Raw genomic sequence first — 18,337 nt, 5'->3', positions numbered from 1 at the left:
AACTGATATAAAAAATATAATATTCCAAATTGACTTAATATAACAGTGTTTCCCGAACTTATGACTTTTGCGTGCCCTTTCTAAATTTTTCGTAATGCTGTGTACCACTAATAAAAAAATGTATGTATTTTTTACTAGAAGAAAATTTCACAAAAGTTAAAAATCACAACTGGCTGTTGACACCACTCATTATTAACTGTTAACTCTGCAAATTATAGCCAATAGAAAAATACGTAATCGTAAATTTTCATGGCTAACTTTGCTTTTAAGTAAAATTTTGTGAAATTTTCGTTTGTTGCAAGATATTTCGCATAAGAACACGTATCCCCGCGAAACTGTTCCCGTACCCCTGGGGGTACACGTACCACACTTTGGGAAACACTGGTCTAATTTATCCAATTGTTGAATTTATATTATATATTTAACTTCACCAATTTATACACGAATATAAATAAGTGCAAACCGGTTTCAGTCGCGTAAAAGCAAAGTGTAGTATCACCTAAAAATTAAGATATTACATAAAGTCTTAGAGTGGGTGTAATAATTTGGCCAGGGACTGCAGGTGATGTGAGGAATTGGTTTAGGGACCGTAGCTCTGAATTGTCATTAGAAAGCATTGACTTATCACACACCGCCAAGTCTCCAGACAGTGTGATACAGGAAGTAGAATTTATTGTTTTCCATCAACGCCGTCCCAGTTTAGAGTAGAAAATATTACCGAAGACGCCAAGCAGGTTCCAGTCTGTTACATTTTATCTCTTTTAAACAATAGAACGAAAAGACAAACTCTCAGCTACGACGGATAATTACGTCATTTATCATTCTCGCATTTATACACACACCAAAGAACTTAACTGCCACTGTAACCCTTTGAGCACTCTTGGAAAAAAATAATCTTAAATTACTCTCCAAATATTCCACCGCAGCATTGTTTTACCATTTATCGAATGGACTAGTAATTCTTTCGCCTCTTGAGAAAATTGCCCGATCACCATGCGCGGCTGAACCCACGGCGAGCTAATTTCAACAAGCACTGGACCGTGTACTGGCTTTACAAGACGCCTCTAGCCAAGTATTACAGTGAGTGTATGTACTTAATAAAAGAACACACGCCCATTCTAAGTCGTTTTTTTGGCTGCATTACGCCAAGCGATTGATATAAATAAAGATTCTTTTTTTTAATGTGATTTGATTGGATGGAAAGGTAATTCATAATCTTTTGCTGATAAGATCCAATTCTTTCAGTAATGAGAGAGTTTTGAAGACGTGCTTTTCTTTACAGAAATGGGTCTTATCAAATTGTCAATTTGTGTAATAATACCTTTTACGATTTGTCGTACCATTATATGGAACTACTGTATTTTTTTTCTTCTTCGTAGGTGTGTGTGTGTCTGCACTGTTAATGAAATTCGTGAAAAAGAAATGGATTATTTCCGACATTTTAATGGCAACGGTTTTTTATTTTCAATTTAGTTTAAAAAGTTTTGAATTTCAGAGAAGATTTTTAGTTTCAATTTAGTTTAAAAATTTCGAATTTCAGAGAAGATTTTTAGTTTCAATTTGGTTTAAAAAATTTCGAATTTCAGAGAAGATTTTTAGTTTTAATTTAGTTTGAAACATTTCGAATTTCAGAGAAGATTTTGAGTTTCAATTTAGTTTAAAAATTTTCGAACTTCAGAGGCGATTTTTAGTTTTAATTTAGTTTAAAAAATTTCGAATTTCAGAGAAGAATTTTAGTTTTAATTTTTTTTTTTACGAATGAATTATCTAAAAAATTAATATTTATTCGTGATTATAACGGAATAACTTAAGCTGCTTAGGGGCTATAATCTATTTTTAAGGTCACAATTTTTTCCATGAAATTTCGCTTCCTAAGTACAATATTTCATTTAATAATTATAAACAAGCGCTAAATTTTAGAACAGAATATTTTTTGCGAACTGGAAAAAAAATTATAAATCGGTGAATCAAAAGAAAATGGATAAAAATCGTTAAAAATATTACGGATTTAATTAATTTTTTTTAGTTCAACGATGCTAAAAGTAAAAGTGGTTTTGGTTGTGTTTAGCAATTACTATTATTGTAATAAAAATATTATGGTAGAGTCATATTTATACCACCTACTGAAAACAATATTGTAGAGCTTTTGCAATTATTTTAAATCATATTTAATTTTTTGATCCTCGAAAAAAATCTTTTTTAATTTATTTAAACTATCAAATCAATGTTTATTTCGATTAACTTTCTTTTATCCCTTGTCTGTAACCACTAGCATTTTTTTTTAAGTTTGTAGATTCTTCTTTCTTGCAAATTCTTCCGAATTTTTTTTTTTATCTTTGATAAACTTAAATAAAAATTTGGTTTGGGGGCAGGCCAGAGATGTAATCTCTATATTAAAATAATTTATTATTTTATAGTAAACAAGATGTATTTATATCATAATTAATTAAAAAATTTTACTGAAAGAATTTTTTTTATAACCGTCGTTGAATAACCGAACCAATTTTTGGGTTTACGACTACTAATATTCAACTCCGGATCCTTGTCATTTTGAACCCAATCCAGAAGACAAGGGAACTCCGGGATCAAGTATTGAGAGAAATTTGCCTTCGTGGAGGACTTTTTGATGGAACTAACCACTAACCAGCACTTGCTTTACATGAACAGGAAGACCACGAAAACCTCCAACGGTGACCCCGACGGCAAGGAGACTCTAACCCATGATCCGTCTACCACCGAGGATATTTCGCGTCAGCACTGTGATCGGTGCAAGCCGGATGATTCATATCAACCAGCTATTGCCGGGATTCGAACCCGGTTCACCTCATTGGAAAGCGAACGCTCTATCCCCTGAGCCCTCGCAGCTCTACTGAAAGAATTTAATTATATTGAATGTACTAATTACTGAATGCTATTATGCTGACAATTTGTTTTGAACATTGCTTTATTCAAATTATTGTGGGCAGCCTTCTTTTTTACAACCACTTATTGGAAACCTTCAATTTTAAAAACTTTTGCAAACATTCTATCATAACATACGCATGATGTTGATGTTAATTTTAATTTTCGAACCTCGGTTCTAACTGGTTGCATATTATATTAACATAATGCTAACTCAAAAATAGTTAACTTCAGGTTCATTATCAAATAACAGGTAGATCATGTGTTATGTAGACCATATTTATTCCATTTTCTTTCGGTAAGGAATATTCATTATAAGCATCAAGTGTTTTTTTTAAAAAATTGATTTTTTTTAGATATATGAATAGATTTTCATGTCCACAGGATCTTTTATTAGAATGTGGTTCTGGTATCTACTGTTCCTTGCCAAATTATTAGACTCACTGTAAGATTCAATGTAAAATCTTAATTATCAGGTGATACTATTACAGCTTCATTGTTTTTACGAGACTGAAACCGGTTTGTACTTGTTTACGTTCGTGTATCAATTGGTTATATTTGACGATATATTATACAAATTCTAAGATTTGATAAATTGCACGATATATCATATAAATATAGACTATTTATTATATCAGGTATTATATTAGTATATTATAATAATTAGTACAAATTATTAGACGCAATTTAGTTTTTTAATAATGACATGTTTTGCGCGAGTTTATATGCAATACATGTATATTTAAACATACATGTTATGGGTTTTTATTTAGGAGATTTTTACATACTTCCTATTTGTATTTACTTTGAACGTAATGCACTACAATGTTAATCAATTGTTACACGAACGTAAACTAGTGCAAACTGGTTTCAGCCGCGCAAAAACACTAAAGTTGTAGAGTATCAACATATAATTAAGATTTTACATAGAATCTTATAGTACGTCTAATAATTTGGTCAAGGACTGTATATAGAGAAGGCAGAAGGAATCATTCAAATGATTCGAATTAAACAAGTCAGCTCATTAAAGGGATTCAAATCATTATTTCAAATTCGATGATCCAAATCAGTAGGGCCGATCTCCGATAATAAATCGATATATACCAATATTTACTGCCAAATATTATATAAAAAGAGTTCTAGACTACGGGATATTTTATAAAATTCTGATTTTGTGTTTGAAGTTAGTACCTAAAGTAAGGCAAAACGAATCATCCAAACGATTCAAATCTTGCGAATCAGACCTAGTTGGCACAAAATTAATAAATAATCAACGGTTCAAATTAATCGATTCCTTTAAAAAATATATGTAATGGGAACCACAAACTTATTAAAATATCTTCGCTTTTCTCATTAGCGTCTTTACTTTTTAAAACTAGTTAGAACTTGATTTAATAAAGATTCTGAAAATCATGATTTAATAAAAATAAAAGTATTTGTACCCAAATGCTATAAAGCGAGCTGTGGTTGCTCAGGGTATAGAGGGCACGCTTCCATTAGAAATCTTGCTGTCTATCCCAGTGAACTCGGTTCGAATCCCAGCTAAGGCCGGTTGATACGAATTCTGCCCCCACCTCGCACCGACTATAGTGCTGGCGTAAAAATATTCTTAGTGGTAGACGGATCATGGGATAGAGTCCCCCTTCCCATCAAGCTAATCGTGAGAAGTTTTCGTGATTTTCCTTTCCATGTAACTCAAATGCGGGTAAGTTCCCTCAAAAAGTCCTCCACGAAGGCAAATTTCGCCCTATACTTGATCTAGTAATTCCCTTGTCTTTCNAAATATGTGAACTGTTTGCAATTTCAAATTAATATTGAAATGCACAGGTTTAGAATTTTCTACAGTGAAAAGCTTTCGGAACTTCAGTGTTCAAAAAAGTATACAAAAGCTAGACATTAAGAATGTATCCAATGAGCGAGCAAAGCGAGCATCGGATTGCGAAGTAATCCGAAATGAATTGCGAAAGCAGTTCATTTCGGGGGTTGGCGAGTGCCAGCGAGCAGGGGGCTAAGCCTCCTAGTTACTATTATTACAATAAAAATATTATGGTAGGATCATATTTAAACCACCTACTGAAAACAATATTGAAGAGCTTTTGCAATTATTTTAAATCATATTTAATTTTTTGATCCTCGAAAAAAATCATTTTTAATTTATTTAAACTTTCAAATCAATGTTTATTTAGATTAACTTTCTTTTATCCTTTGTCTGTAGCCACTGGCTTTTTTTTTAGTTTGTAAATTCTTCTTTCCTGGAAATTCTTCTGAATTTTTTTTTTTTTATCTTTGATAAACTTAAAATAAAAATTTGGTTTGAGGGCAGGCCAGAGATGTAAGCTCTATATTAAAATAATTTATTATTTTATTGTAAACAGTATGTATTTACATCATAATTAAGAAATTTTACTGAAATAATTTAATTATATTAAATGTACCATTTGCCGAATGCTATTATGCTGACTATTTGTTTTGAACATTGTTTTATTCAAATTATTGCGGTCAACCATTTTTAAGACCACTTATTGGAAAGCTTCAATTTTAAAAACTTTTGAAAACATTTTACCGTAACATACGCATGATGTTGATATCATTTTAATTTTCGAATCTTTGTTCTAACTCAGGGGTTTCCAACGCACATGTGGCAGGGGGCTGCAATTAAAAACACCAGTCAAATGGCGGGCCACAATTTTATCAAAATTTTACATAGGACTCTTTTATGTTTGAAGGAACATTAAATATTACTGTCAGATTTTTATAAAAGTTTTTTAATATTAAAAAGCAAAATAACAAGCATTACAAATAATGCTTATTACGTATCATTTTGAATCTGCTCTTAATCAGAAACTTAGTGACAAGATATTTTTTCCTTTTAAATTTAATTCTGGGATAAATTAACATTATTTTCGACTTTTTAGGAATTATAGCAACAAAAAAAATTCTCGAGCATCTGAAATTAATTTTTTTTTCTTTTCCGCTCATACGATATTCAATTCAAGGAATTTAAGTAAAATATGATATTCATTCCCTCTTTTATGTGTTTTAAAATTCACAAATTTCGTCCAAAATGAGTGATTTCAAAAAACTGACTGGAAGAATTTATTCGAGAAAATTTCTGATACGCACATGCTAAATTATATTCACAAAATACAAAAAAAAAATTAAATAAAAAAAAGAGCAACATACACGATTATTTTTGTATTTGAATAAATATTTTCTTGGATGCAAAACCTGAGAAATAATTAATTTTGCACCATTGGTATGTTAAATTTCACAGAAACGAAGAAATTAGGTTTCTTTAAACGAGTATTTTAAATCCATAGAGATTTTTTATGAAAATTGTCCGCAAAAAAATGACAACTAATATATTTTAGTTCACGTGCCACAAAAAAAGGCTTCGCGGGCAGCCAGTTGGTAACCACTGTTCTAACTGGTTACATACTATATTAACATAATGCTAACTCAAAAATAGTTAACTTCAGGTTCATTATCAAATAACAGGTAGATCATGTGACATGTAGACCATATTTATTCGATTTTTTTTCGGTAAGGAATATTCATTATAAGCATCAAGTGCTTTTTTTTATTAAAAAAATTGATTTTTTTAGAAATATGAATAGATTTTCATGTCCTCAGGATCTTTTATTAGAATGTGGTTCTGGTATCTACAGTCCCTGGTCAAATTAATAGACGCACTATAAGATTCTATATAAAATCTTAATTATCAGGTGATACTTTACAGATTTATTGTGTTTACGTGACTGAAACCGGTTTGCACTTGTTTACGTTCGTGTATCAATTGGTTAGATTAGACCAGGGGTCGCCAAACTTTTTTGATCATCGACCCCTATATAATTTTTCGAAATCCCCATCGACCCCCCACAAAAGTAATTTTCTGTTAATTAAAATAAAACTCTATTAGATACTGTGTTTGTACATTTATTTTATGATTTTAAACATTTATTAAAGTAATAGTACATTGTGTAACAATAGTTTTATGAAAAATATATTAATATTGAAATTTAAATACCTTATTATTAAATAATAAGTAATTATGCATAAGTAGATATAATAAGTAAAGTAACTAAAGATTTACTGCTTCTTGATCAATGAGATGGGTGTGCCTGGTGTTTTTTTGCAAGGTTCGCTATATTGGGTTCAAAATTGGTCAATTTTAATTTTCGTCAAAATTGGTCAATTTTGTAATTTTCGTAAAAAAATACAAAGTGTGCTATAGTTTTGTCGCGGGCTGTACTAATCCATATTATTAATGCTTACCTTCTTTTTTGTGCATTGATAATTAAAATTGATATCTAAACCAAACGAATGGTTTTATCGAAACAATAACTAATTATCCAAAACTATAAAAGTTTTAATAATGACACTGCAAATATTCAACACAGTTTGCAAAGATAGCTGAAACTGCGTATGATATTTGCATTTGTAACGTCAATGCTCGTCACACGTGACATTTGGACAAGCGCACATATGCATATGACTTATAAACTGCGCTGAGTTCGTGCCACTGCGCGGTGGTACGTAAATACTTGTTTCACCCCAATAAATATACGTTTATTAATTTATGTTTTATAAAGAAACTGATATTGAGTCAATTATAAAAAAAATTCACAAATTTTACATTCTTAAATTGGTATGTGTGATTTGCGTATTTAGAACTGTTTTTTCTTTTGACCCACAATCGATCCTTCCGATTCGGATCGACCCCCATTCGCCCCCTTGTCTCAAATCGACCCCCGCTTTTGTTAAATAGACCCCTGGGGGTCTATATAGACCACTTTGGCGACCTCTGGATTAGACGATAGATAATGTGAATCAGACTATTGGATAAATTGGACGATATATTTTATAAATATAGAATATTTATTATATCAGATATTACATTAGTATAGTATAATAATTAGACCAAATTATTAGACGCACTTTAGTTTTCTAATAATTACGTGTTTTGCACGAGTTTATAGGCAATACTTTTATATTTAAACATACATGTAATGGGTTTTTATTCAGGAGATTTTTACATACTTCCTATTTGTATTTATTTTGAACGTAATGCATTACAATGTTAATCAATTGATACATGAACGTAAACAAGTGCAAACTGGTTTTAGTCGCTTAAAAACGATAAAGCTGTATAGAGTATCACCTGATAATTAAGATTTTACATAGAATCTTATAGTGTGTCTAATAATTTGGTCAGGGACTGTTTATAGAGAAGGCAAAGGGAATCATTCAAATGATTCGAATTAAGCAAATCAGCTCATTAAAGGGATTCAAATCATGATTTCAAATTCGATTATTCAAATCAGTAGGGCCGATCTCCGATAATGAATCGATATATACCAATATTTACTGCCAAATATTATATAAAAAGAGTTCTAGACTACGGGATATTTTATTAAATTCTGATTTTACATTTGAAGTTAGTATCTAAAGTAAGGCAAAACGAATCATCCAAACGATTCAAATCTTGCGAATCAGACCTAGTTGGGACAAATTAATAAGTAATTAACGGTTCAAATTAATCGATTCCTTTCAAAAAATATATGTAATGGGAACCACAAACTTAGTAAACTATCTTCGCTTTTCTCATTAGCGTCCTTTCTTTTTAAAACTAGTTAGAACTTGATTTAATAAAGATTCTGAAAATCATGATTTAATAAAAATAAAAGTATTCGTACCCAAATGCTATAAAGCGAGCTTTGGTTGCTCAGGGTATAGAGGGCACGCTTCCATTAGAAATCTTGCTGTCTATCCCAGTGAACTCGGTTCGAATCCCAGCTAAGGCCGGTTGATACGAATTCTGCCCCCACCTCGCACCGACTATAGTGCTGGCGTAAAAATATTCTTAGTGGTAGACGGATCATGGGATAGAGTCCCCCTTCCCATCAAGCTAATCGTGAGAAGTTTTCGTGATTTTCCTTTCCATGTAACTCAAATGCGGGTAAGTTCCCTCAAAAAGTCCTCCACGAAGGCAAATTTCGCCCTATACTTGATCTAGTAATTCCCTTGTCTTTCGGATTGCGTTCAAAATTACAAGGTTACGTAGTTGAACATTGGTAGTCGTAAGCCAAGAATTGGGTCGGATGTTTAACTATGGTTATAAAATGAAATAGATAAACCCTGAGGACACTAAAAATCAAAAAGTCAGCTCCTTATTAAAATTAATTTTTTTCTTAAAAAAAAAAACTTCAGCCTAGTTATTAATTATTTTGCCTACATCAAAATTTTTAAAAAAAATTATTAGCCGATTGTGAACTTAGATCAACTACAATTCTGTAAAAGAAATTTTTTTTGAATTTTAAGTTTCAAACAAATTTATCAGTAATATACTTTAAACTTTTAAATATTTACAACAATGCTTCACATGAAGCGTTTACAACAATAATAAACTATTACAGAAATATAAAAAAAAATTATGTCGTGGACATTGTTTTAACAATCAGTGCTTTTCTTTAAGACATTGTTGGAAAAATAAAAGTATCTGATTACAATGGTAATAAATACATTGAAAATTCATTCTTGTTTGAGCTTTCTCAAATGCGGTTTGTGTTTTGCGATTAAAAAAAAACTTATTGAGTTATAATTATGAATCAAAGCGATTTATATCGTTTTGCTGTGTTGAACAACTGGCGGAAGGAACGGGAAAAATATCCCAGACCTAATCGTAAGCATAAAAAAAGTACTTTTTGTAATTTTAACTATAGTTAGATATCTAAATGGAATACTGCTTGATACAATCTAAAACTTATGTATAGTAATCAGCGTGTTTTACGGAAACCTAAATTTAGATTTAAAATAATAGAGAAATCGTTTACGTAAAAAACTAGAAAACTCTTTATATATTATAAATAATACTATTTTGTTTTAAACTTCCATATTTTTCTCCACACTTTTTCCACTCACTCATTTAAACTTAACTCGAATAAAAATATTTAGTTACATGGTAGTATTAAGAGAGGTACTTTGGAAATATTCCGTCGACCAGTCAACGTTCGCAAAAATGCGCAAATCAATTGGCACCTTCATAATGAAAAGCATCATAATCCCAAAGTACGAAAATGGTCGATGGGATAATCCAAAAGCACCTTTGAAAAATATTCAAATAAAAATTTAGGATAAATAAAATGTAAAACTTATCTTTTGAGTAAAACTCAAACATCTTCTCTTTAATTAGTAACTAATAAATTTAATAAATAAAATCACCACCTTAGCAATACAATCGATACAAAAAATATTTTCTTAAAAATCATGTTTTTTGTCTGCCACAGAATGAAACAACCAATTGTTTTGGCGATTTCATTGGCACTTCAACCGTATTACTCTTTTGGCGAAGAGGTAATGTCAGTCACAAAGTACAAAATGGATAACCAACTAATTGTTTTGGCTATTTAATTGGCACTTCAATTGTATTACTCTTTTGGTGAAGAGGTAATGTAAGTACAGGATAAACAGGAAATGAAACACCACAGAATGAAACAACTAACTGTTTTGGCGATTTCATTGACTAATGTAAGTCACAGGATAAACAGGAAATGAAACACCACAGAATAAAACAACTAATTGTATTGGCGATTTCATTGGCACTTCAGTTATATTTCTCTTTTGGCTAAGAGGTAATGTAAGTCACAGTATAAACAGGAAATAAAACACCAGAATGAAACAACTAATGTTTTAGCGATTTCATTGGCACTTTAATTGTATTACTCTTTTGGCTAAGAGGTGATGTGAGTCACAAAGTACGAAATAGATAACCAACTAATTGTTTTGGCGATTTCATTGACACTTTAATTGTATTACTCTTTTGGTGAAGAGGCGATGTGAGTCACAAAGTACGAAATAGATAACCAACTAATTGTTTTGGCGATTTCATTGACACTTTAATTGTATTACTCTTTTGGTGAAGAGGCGATGTGAGTCACAAAGTACGAAATAGATAACCAACTAATTGTTTTGGCGATTTCATTGACACTTTAATTGTATTACTCTTTTGGTGAAGAGGCGATGTGAGTCACAAAGTACGAAATAGATAACCAACTAATTGTTTTGGCGATTTCATTGACACTTTAATTGTATTACTCTTTTGGTGAAGAGGCGATGTGAGTCACAAAGTACGAAATAGATAACCAACTAATTGTTTTGGCGATTTCATTGACACTTTAATTGTATTACTCTTTTGGTGAAGAGGCGATGTGAGTCACAAAGTACGAAATAGATAACCAACTAATTGTTTTGGCGATTTCATTGACACTTTAATTGTATTACTCTTTTGGTGAAGAGGCGATGTGAGTCACAAAGTACGAAATAGATAACCAACTAATTGTTTTGGCGATTTCATTGACACTTTAATTGTATTACTCTTTTGGTGAAGAGGCGATGTGAGTCACAAAGTACGAAATAGATAACCAACTAATTGTTTTGGCGATTTCATTGACACTTTAATTGTATTACTCTTTTGGTGAAGAGGCGATGTGAGTCACAAAGTACGAAATAGATAACCAACTAATTGTTTTGGCGATTTCATTGACACTTTAATTGTATTACTCTTTTGGTGAAGAGGCGATGTGAGTCACAAAGTACGAAATAGATAACCAACTAATTGTTTTGGCGATTTCATTGACACTTTAATTGTATTACTCTTTTGGTGAAGAGGCGATGTGAGTCACAAAGTACGAAATAGATAACCAACTAATTGTTTTGGCGATTTCATTGACACTTTAATTGTATTACTCTTTTGGTGAAGAGGCGATGTGAGTCACAAAGTACGAAATAGATAACCAACTAATAGATTTGGCGATTTCATTGGCAATTCAGTTGCATTTCTCTTTTGGCTAAGAGGTAATGCTAATCACGGGATGAACAGGAAATTAAAACTTACAGAAGGAAATTAATAAGTAAAAATAGTTTATCTCTAAAAATATTATACAAAAAACTTTTAGTAATTATACGGATACTTATCCATTTCAGAGGCCGTAAAAAATCGCCGAACCATTATTGATATAAAAGAGGCTTAATTAACTGTAGTTATAAGCGTTACTGGTGCAGCAGTTTTTTAATATACTAGTACAGGAAACCTAATATAGTTACTGTTGCAATAGGATTTTTACGGCAACCAGGAACAGATAAATATCATTTAAAAGTAGAATTCAAACTGAATAATATGATATGAGATTTAAGGAATTTACCATATTTGTTCAGAATATTTCATCCTTTATTTTCCTTGTGCATTCCATTCTTTATTTCATTCTTGTTATTCACTTGACCAAATACATAACTTAGAATCGTCAAATGATAATCAGGTTATCTTCCAAGAGACAATCACTTGCGTTTCCAAGATTACATAGGATAAACACTCTTGAGAGTTTTGCAGTGTTTCTCGGAGATCAAAATTGAGGCTTCTGAAACAGAAATGAAACATTCTATATTAAAAAAAAACTACAGAAGCAAAAAAGAAATATGTATAACCACATTTGTTTTTAGAAACTACGTTTCTATTTTTTGAATGATATCAATTTTTACGGAGTTGTGTTTTTTTATTTATTTATTTAAAAGCAGAACCTATACTTTAAGTCGTTTTGAATATAAGTACCGAAGAAATGAACATCTAAGTGTGGCATTATAATAAAAAAAAATTATGAATCAATTGATAGATCATTAATTTAAACTAGATTTATACACGTTTTATTTTGATTAATGTTTTAGCTTATGAGGATGGGAGCGAATTCGATGAGGATGAATTTGATTTAGATGAGGATGAATTTGATTTACATGAGACTGGTATTGACCAAGTGTAAGTAGCTATTTATGAAATCTTGTTCCGGATAACCTTCGTTCAATGATGTATGCGTAACTAGAATACAGAAAATTCAATTCCTGAACAATTTGTTCTCTATTCGTCCATAATACTCACCCTAAAATATAAGTATAATGATTTTAAAATTATACAATTATGAATTTTAATAAGAGTATATTTCTTACATACGGTCGACTGCATTTAAAGAAATATCACTTTTAATAAGTTCTTTATAGTGAGGGGATGTAATTTTTGACTATGTCAACCTTCGTCTATCAAAAGGTACCTCTTGTTAGAATCAAGTTAACATGTCTTATTATACTAGAGAATTGGTATTTAATATTTATAATGGTAGTTACGCCACAATAGTAACCATACTCATTGTTCTCCATGCGATTAATTGAAGTCAAGAAATTTAGATTCAATAGCACGGAAAAATGTTTTGAGTAATTGTTTCTAAATTATGTTTTTTAAACACTTAAAATATTATTTAGGACATTACATGAATCATGGGAAATTTATACATAAGGTCCGACAGGTATTTAATATTTAGGCAACTTCTATAATTCTAATACTTACTTATAGAAAGTGTTCCTTAAAATCAGAATAAAAAGTATATATATAAAAGAGCAACAAACATTTTTAGAACTTATATATAGATATTTTAAGAAAAATGTACGACTCCTAAATATTGTGTATCTATTTTAGAAAATATATTTTGAATCAAATTGAGCAGAAAGTGAATTTCAGAGAAATTTTCGTATCACTTTCACACTAAACTGATCTTACAAAAATCAATTTTAGTAAACATTTTTCTTTTAAAATTTTAGCTTTGATAGTGAGGATGATGGGAAAAAGCTGACAGTGGCAGCTAATGATGTGTTTAATGATAATGATGACTATGAGTCTGAAAGGTATAATCATTCGAATTGTATATAAATATTTTGGTAATAATTATTTTAAATGTTTAATATAATTTTCTATGCACCTGAATTGTGAAATTTCTAAAAGTTCATTCTTTTAATCAGAAATTATTTGTTTGATTTTGTTTCAATTTTGGATTTTGCTATTATTGTTTAACACAAGGAAGAATTTGTAAATCTTGATATTCAATATTTTTTTGATCCAAAGTTTCAGCCGCTCTTCTGGAAAAAATTATTGGGACCCTATTTTCGAGTTTCTTGTTTACTATCTTATGCTTTGGGGGACAGGAATTCTTTGGGGAAAAACACGTTATTTTAGAGAATGTACGTTTTTCTGTCCAGTTTTATACCTTAAAATATGGTTTACAAAAATAATTATTCAGCATATTTTATGCTAACCCTACAAACCATAAAAACTGCATATGATACGAGAAAATCCGGTCATAAGATCAAACGTTATTCAGGTATTCCGTTCTATTTTGTCTGTAAGAAACTCTGATTATCAGTTTCAAAAACTAACGTCTCTAATAAAAAATATACTTTTAATACAGAAGCTGGTTTTAATTAAATTGAGCCTATTCAGAACCCGAATTCTGATTGCGTTACTGTATTTGTGTGGGCTTACTTCACCTTGGAAACTAAAAGAAACTCTGATTATCAGTTCCAAAAACTAACTTCTGTAATAAAAAATATACTTCTACTATAGAAGTTGGTTATAATAAAAATTGACCCTATTCAGAACCCGAACTCAGAACCCGTTACTGCATGGTGTGGGCTTAGTTATACTTGGACAGTTCATCTTTGAAACTCTCTCGTCAAGACCCCAAAACGTGCTCTGTTATAATTGTATGGTGCGGTGAGCTCCTTCGATAGAGGATCATTCACGGCAATATTTGCAGGAGCGGCACGGAACGGTTTGCAGACCATTGTCTTTATGCAAGTTGAAGCAAATCTTCACATTGGACGCCAAGTCAATAAACCGTTTCGCGTTAACTTTGGCGAGGATCGTGTAATGTACAATTTTTTTTCATTTGTCTGGCCTCCTCGTTCACCTGACTTAAATCCTTGTGATTCCTATCCCTACACATAATCCTACTTTATAGGGCGTGTTTAAGGTGGAGGAATGCAGGACCCTACATGAGTTTAAAGCCAGTATTACATGACATGTTGCTGAAATCCCTCGAAAGTTTCTTCGCGCTACCACTGAATATATAATGCATTTTCAGCACGTAACACTGAGCGCACTTTGAGCACATTCTGTAATTGAACAAATTTCGATGATTCTGAGAATCTTTTTGTTCTTTAGGTGCAACAAGTGTGATAAAATTTGAGCTGTTCTTTTGTTGCGTTAATCATTTCCCCATGGTCCATACAAAGTAAATACAAAGTTTCATTCAATTAGTGCAACGGGTTCCCAGAAGGCTCTGAATGTGGTCACTTTATGTGTGACCACCCTTTATTTAAGAAAATATTTTTCGTTTCTCAATTTAGTGACGAAGAATGTATGATGGAATTAGAGGCTGAATTGCCAATGTTTGATGAGGAGGATGAAAGTGATGATGAATTTGATGATGATGAGGTTGTTGAGAAGGGAGTTGTTGTTGATGGAGAAGTGTTTGATTGTGAAGTCGTAGGTGAAGTAGTAGTTGAAGAAAAAGTTGAAGATGACTTCACAAGGTATATTAATTAACAAAATTTTTACGGTAATTTAATATTTCTGTAAGAGTTTCAAGTGTTTGAGTTATTTATCAACGTATCTACTTTTGCAGCTACATTAGAATTAAAGTGTTATATAAATATTTAAATGGGCCGAATAATTAATAGAATTAAAGTGTAATATAAATATAAATATTTAATATACACTTAGGCCTTACATAAAAATGTAGCTTATTATTTTATTAAACTTGAATCAACGATACAAACTATCAAACATGATCTTATGACATATGTACAGAATAAATGCGTGCAATATATTAAAAAATTTAATTTCCTGCTTTGGCAGGGAAAAAAATGGATAATTAAATTATTAACAGGATGTTAACTTAACAATATTTTGAATATATAAATGCTAATACTACAGGAATTGCAAACACAACAGTTAAAAAAATTTTTCAAAATGATTCTGAGAATTCTCTGATGAGAATTATTTTTCAAGATTTTAGTAGGAAGCAAAGAAAAAGTGGGTTTACAGAGTGGGTCAAATACTTTCATATTTTCTCCAGAATTGTTTTTCAGAATCTTCAGATCATTTTTATTGGGGACACATACTTAAGCTACAAATTTATGTAGTGATTTGTAGAGCAAGGTAGGAAAAAAAGACAATAAGTTTAACAATTAAACTTAACAAATTCAATAAAGAAAGAAAATAAGTATAACAGCGACATCGATAGCACAGAGCTGCCTACACGCAGCGTTGCAGAACACAGGCTGACGACTGAAATTAAATAGTTCTAGAGAAAATAATAAGTCAATTAAATATTCCGGGACTTTTCCCGTTTAGATACTTGGCACTATGGATTCCGGGAATTTTCCCTTGTAGACAGTCCGGCACTTTTCAACAAAAAAGTAAATGGTTTCGAGAATGATGGTCAATTACAATTACTACATTTATTTAACAAAAACATTGTATTTTACTTGTAAATTTAATTTGTTTTTTCCTTTTTTTTTATCTTTAGTGATGCACGTGTTTATCCAACTTACCTATTTACTGAGGAAATGATAGCGAGATTGTACAAGTTGGATACAGTGCATGAAAAAGATTCTATCGCATATGGAATTCCGGACATAAGGTATTATTTTTTTTCAAAAATTTTGATCATACTGAGTGATTCAGAACAGAACTTGACTACTTACAAACTTGAAAGGCATATCATAAGGATTGAGAATTGCATAGCGACCCATGGCTCACCGCAAATGGTGCCTCCTTATTATGAATAGGTTGCTTATGTGCATTTGAAATGGCAATTTTATGTTAAATTTGTGTTTTTCTGTAATTATGTTAAAAATTATAAATCAAATAGGCCCTGAGAGAGGTGTTTTGTCGTAATTTAATGCTATGATGACCAACTTGGTGAATTTAACATGCTAGTCCACACATTATTAAATTACGATGAAAAGGTATTTTGGGACCTACTTGGATGCGATTTTCAACGTTATCAATAAGAAACGTAAAATTAACCTGGAACTAAGTTTATTTATATAAATAAAAGTACCACGCGTTCTACGTATGCGCGAACAGCATGAAATATATCTTTGTTAGTTGCATGAGAAATCAATTTAATTTTAAAATCCATTGAATCTAAGAGATTTTTAATGCATGAAATGTCGTGACTGTGAATTTAAATTCATTTTTATTATGCAAATTAGTTGGCAACACAATGTTGTGTATTTCGCAATATTTTACAATGATGATAAATCTGACCTAGTTCCTTACTAGGGAAATAGGACAGTTATGATATTTGACATAAGAAATGATATTTGACAATTAATTGCTGCCTCCTTAAATTTAACATTGAAAATTGATCTGATGGTTGAATTTTATAAACATTAAAGGAAAACTTTTTTTCTAAATTACTCCCCTCTGGAATTAAAAATAATCCTAATTCCGTTTCAAAGGACTGATCAGTTACAATTTAAAGAACTGAAAAATTAAAAAAATGAAATAAATTTAAATTAAAAGGACACATTAGTTTAAAATAAACGGAATAACACTTTAAAATACAATCTATAAGTATTGGTGCTCAAATCAACTACAATGGCACTTATAAGATACATATGAATACCTCATAATTTAAATAAAAATCAATTTATTAACTTTAAAAACGTTAGAAAATTGAAAAAGAAATTAACAATAACTTGATATTAAAAAAAATAAACTATGAAAAGAAATCATAATTTAAAATATTACTTCTAATGCATCAAGTTTTAGCAACTGAAATTAAAATTTTCATTTATAAACATTTTTAAATATGTGTTTTCAGAAATTTAACTGAACTAAATAACAATTAATTCTTAAAATTAATTACATTTCAACAACAAACATATGTAACAAAAAATTTTGGTGAGCTTCTTATAACGTGAATATTTTTTTTTTTTAAATTTTAGATTGGAAAAACACGATGGTTTCTTCATAAGAGAGAAAATACATTATTATGATATCAGTGATATTGATCTTAACATCATCGAACATGTTGAAAAGAAAATTGAGAAAAAAGGATGCTTCAGTTTTTTCTCCAGAATTTTCAACAGATTTTTCAAAAAATAATAAGCAAGATCAATCTGAAGTGCCATCGTTTACCATCTTAAAAAGTTTACACATGCTGTTTCCGACAAAATTTGACATTCATATAAACATATTGTCGTGATACTTGGAAGCATGTAAAATTGTTTATCCCGAAATTGACATTTAAATAATACATTGCTGTGATTATGATATCTGTAAATTGTCTATCGCAGAAAATATAATATTTGGCAAGATTAAAGTGTCTTTTATTTATATTTAGACTAAGAAAACATGTGTCTAGTTTACATGTCATCACTTAAGTGTAAAAAAATACTATTTATACATAGATAGATAGATAGACCAACATTTATACCTACTTTTTTTCAATATATCTCATCTTACATTTTATTTCAAGTTAGATGAATCGAAAGTTACATGCTAGCGGTCATAGCCAGCTGTTGAAGAGTTAACAGCTACAAGAAA

General features: G+C 30.6%; 1 protein-coding gene across 1 annotated transcript; it reads left to right on the top strand.

Moving 5' to 3' along the window:
• Window positions 1-918: 918 nt before the first annotated feature.
• LOC107449309 (uncharacterized) lies at window positions 919-17,961 on the top strand. The gene is made up of 6 exons (XM_071177945.1): window positions 919-1,080; window positions 12,619-12,706; window positions 13,540-13,623; window positions 15,124-15,309; window positions 16,308-16,421; window positions 17,737-17,961. The coding sequence occupies exons 4-6, from the start codon at window positions 15,137-15,139 to the stop codon at window positions 17,894-17,896; spliced, it is 447 nt and encodes a 148-aa protein (XP_071034046.1). The 5' UTR covers window positions 919-1,080; window positions 12,619-12,706; window positions 13,540-13,623; window positions 15,124-15,136; the 3' UTR covers window positions 17,897-17,961.
• Window positions 17,962-18,337: the final 376 nt, after the last annotated feature.

Source organism: Parasteatoda tepidariorum, chromosome 2 (assembly GCF_043381705.1).
Source record: "Parasteatoda tepidariorum isolate YZ-2023 chromosome 2, CAS_Ptep_4.0, whole genome shotgun sequence".
NCBI classification, from domain to species: Eukaryota; Metazoa; Arthropoda; class Arachnida; order Araneae; family Theridiidae; genus Parasteatoda; species Parasteatoda tepidariorum.
This window is presented reverse-complemented; position numbering and strand designations above follow the sequence as displayed.

What these genes read in the sequence shown, in the direction of transcription:
- LOC107449309 (XM_071177945.1), top strand. Translation starts at nt 15,137, where the DNA reads ATGATGGAATTAGAGGCTGAATTGCCAATGTTTGATGAGGAGGATGAA. An exon ending in GTTGAAGATGACTTCACAAG is followed by an intron (nt 15,310 to 16,307) that starts GTATATTAATTA and finishes TTTTATCTTTAG; the next exon opens with TGATGCACGTGTTTATCCAA. An exon ending in TATGGAATTCCGGACATAAG is followed by an intron (nt 16,422 to 17,736) that starts GTATTATTTTTT and finishes TTTAAATTTTAG; the next exon opens with ATTGGAAAAACACGATGGTT.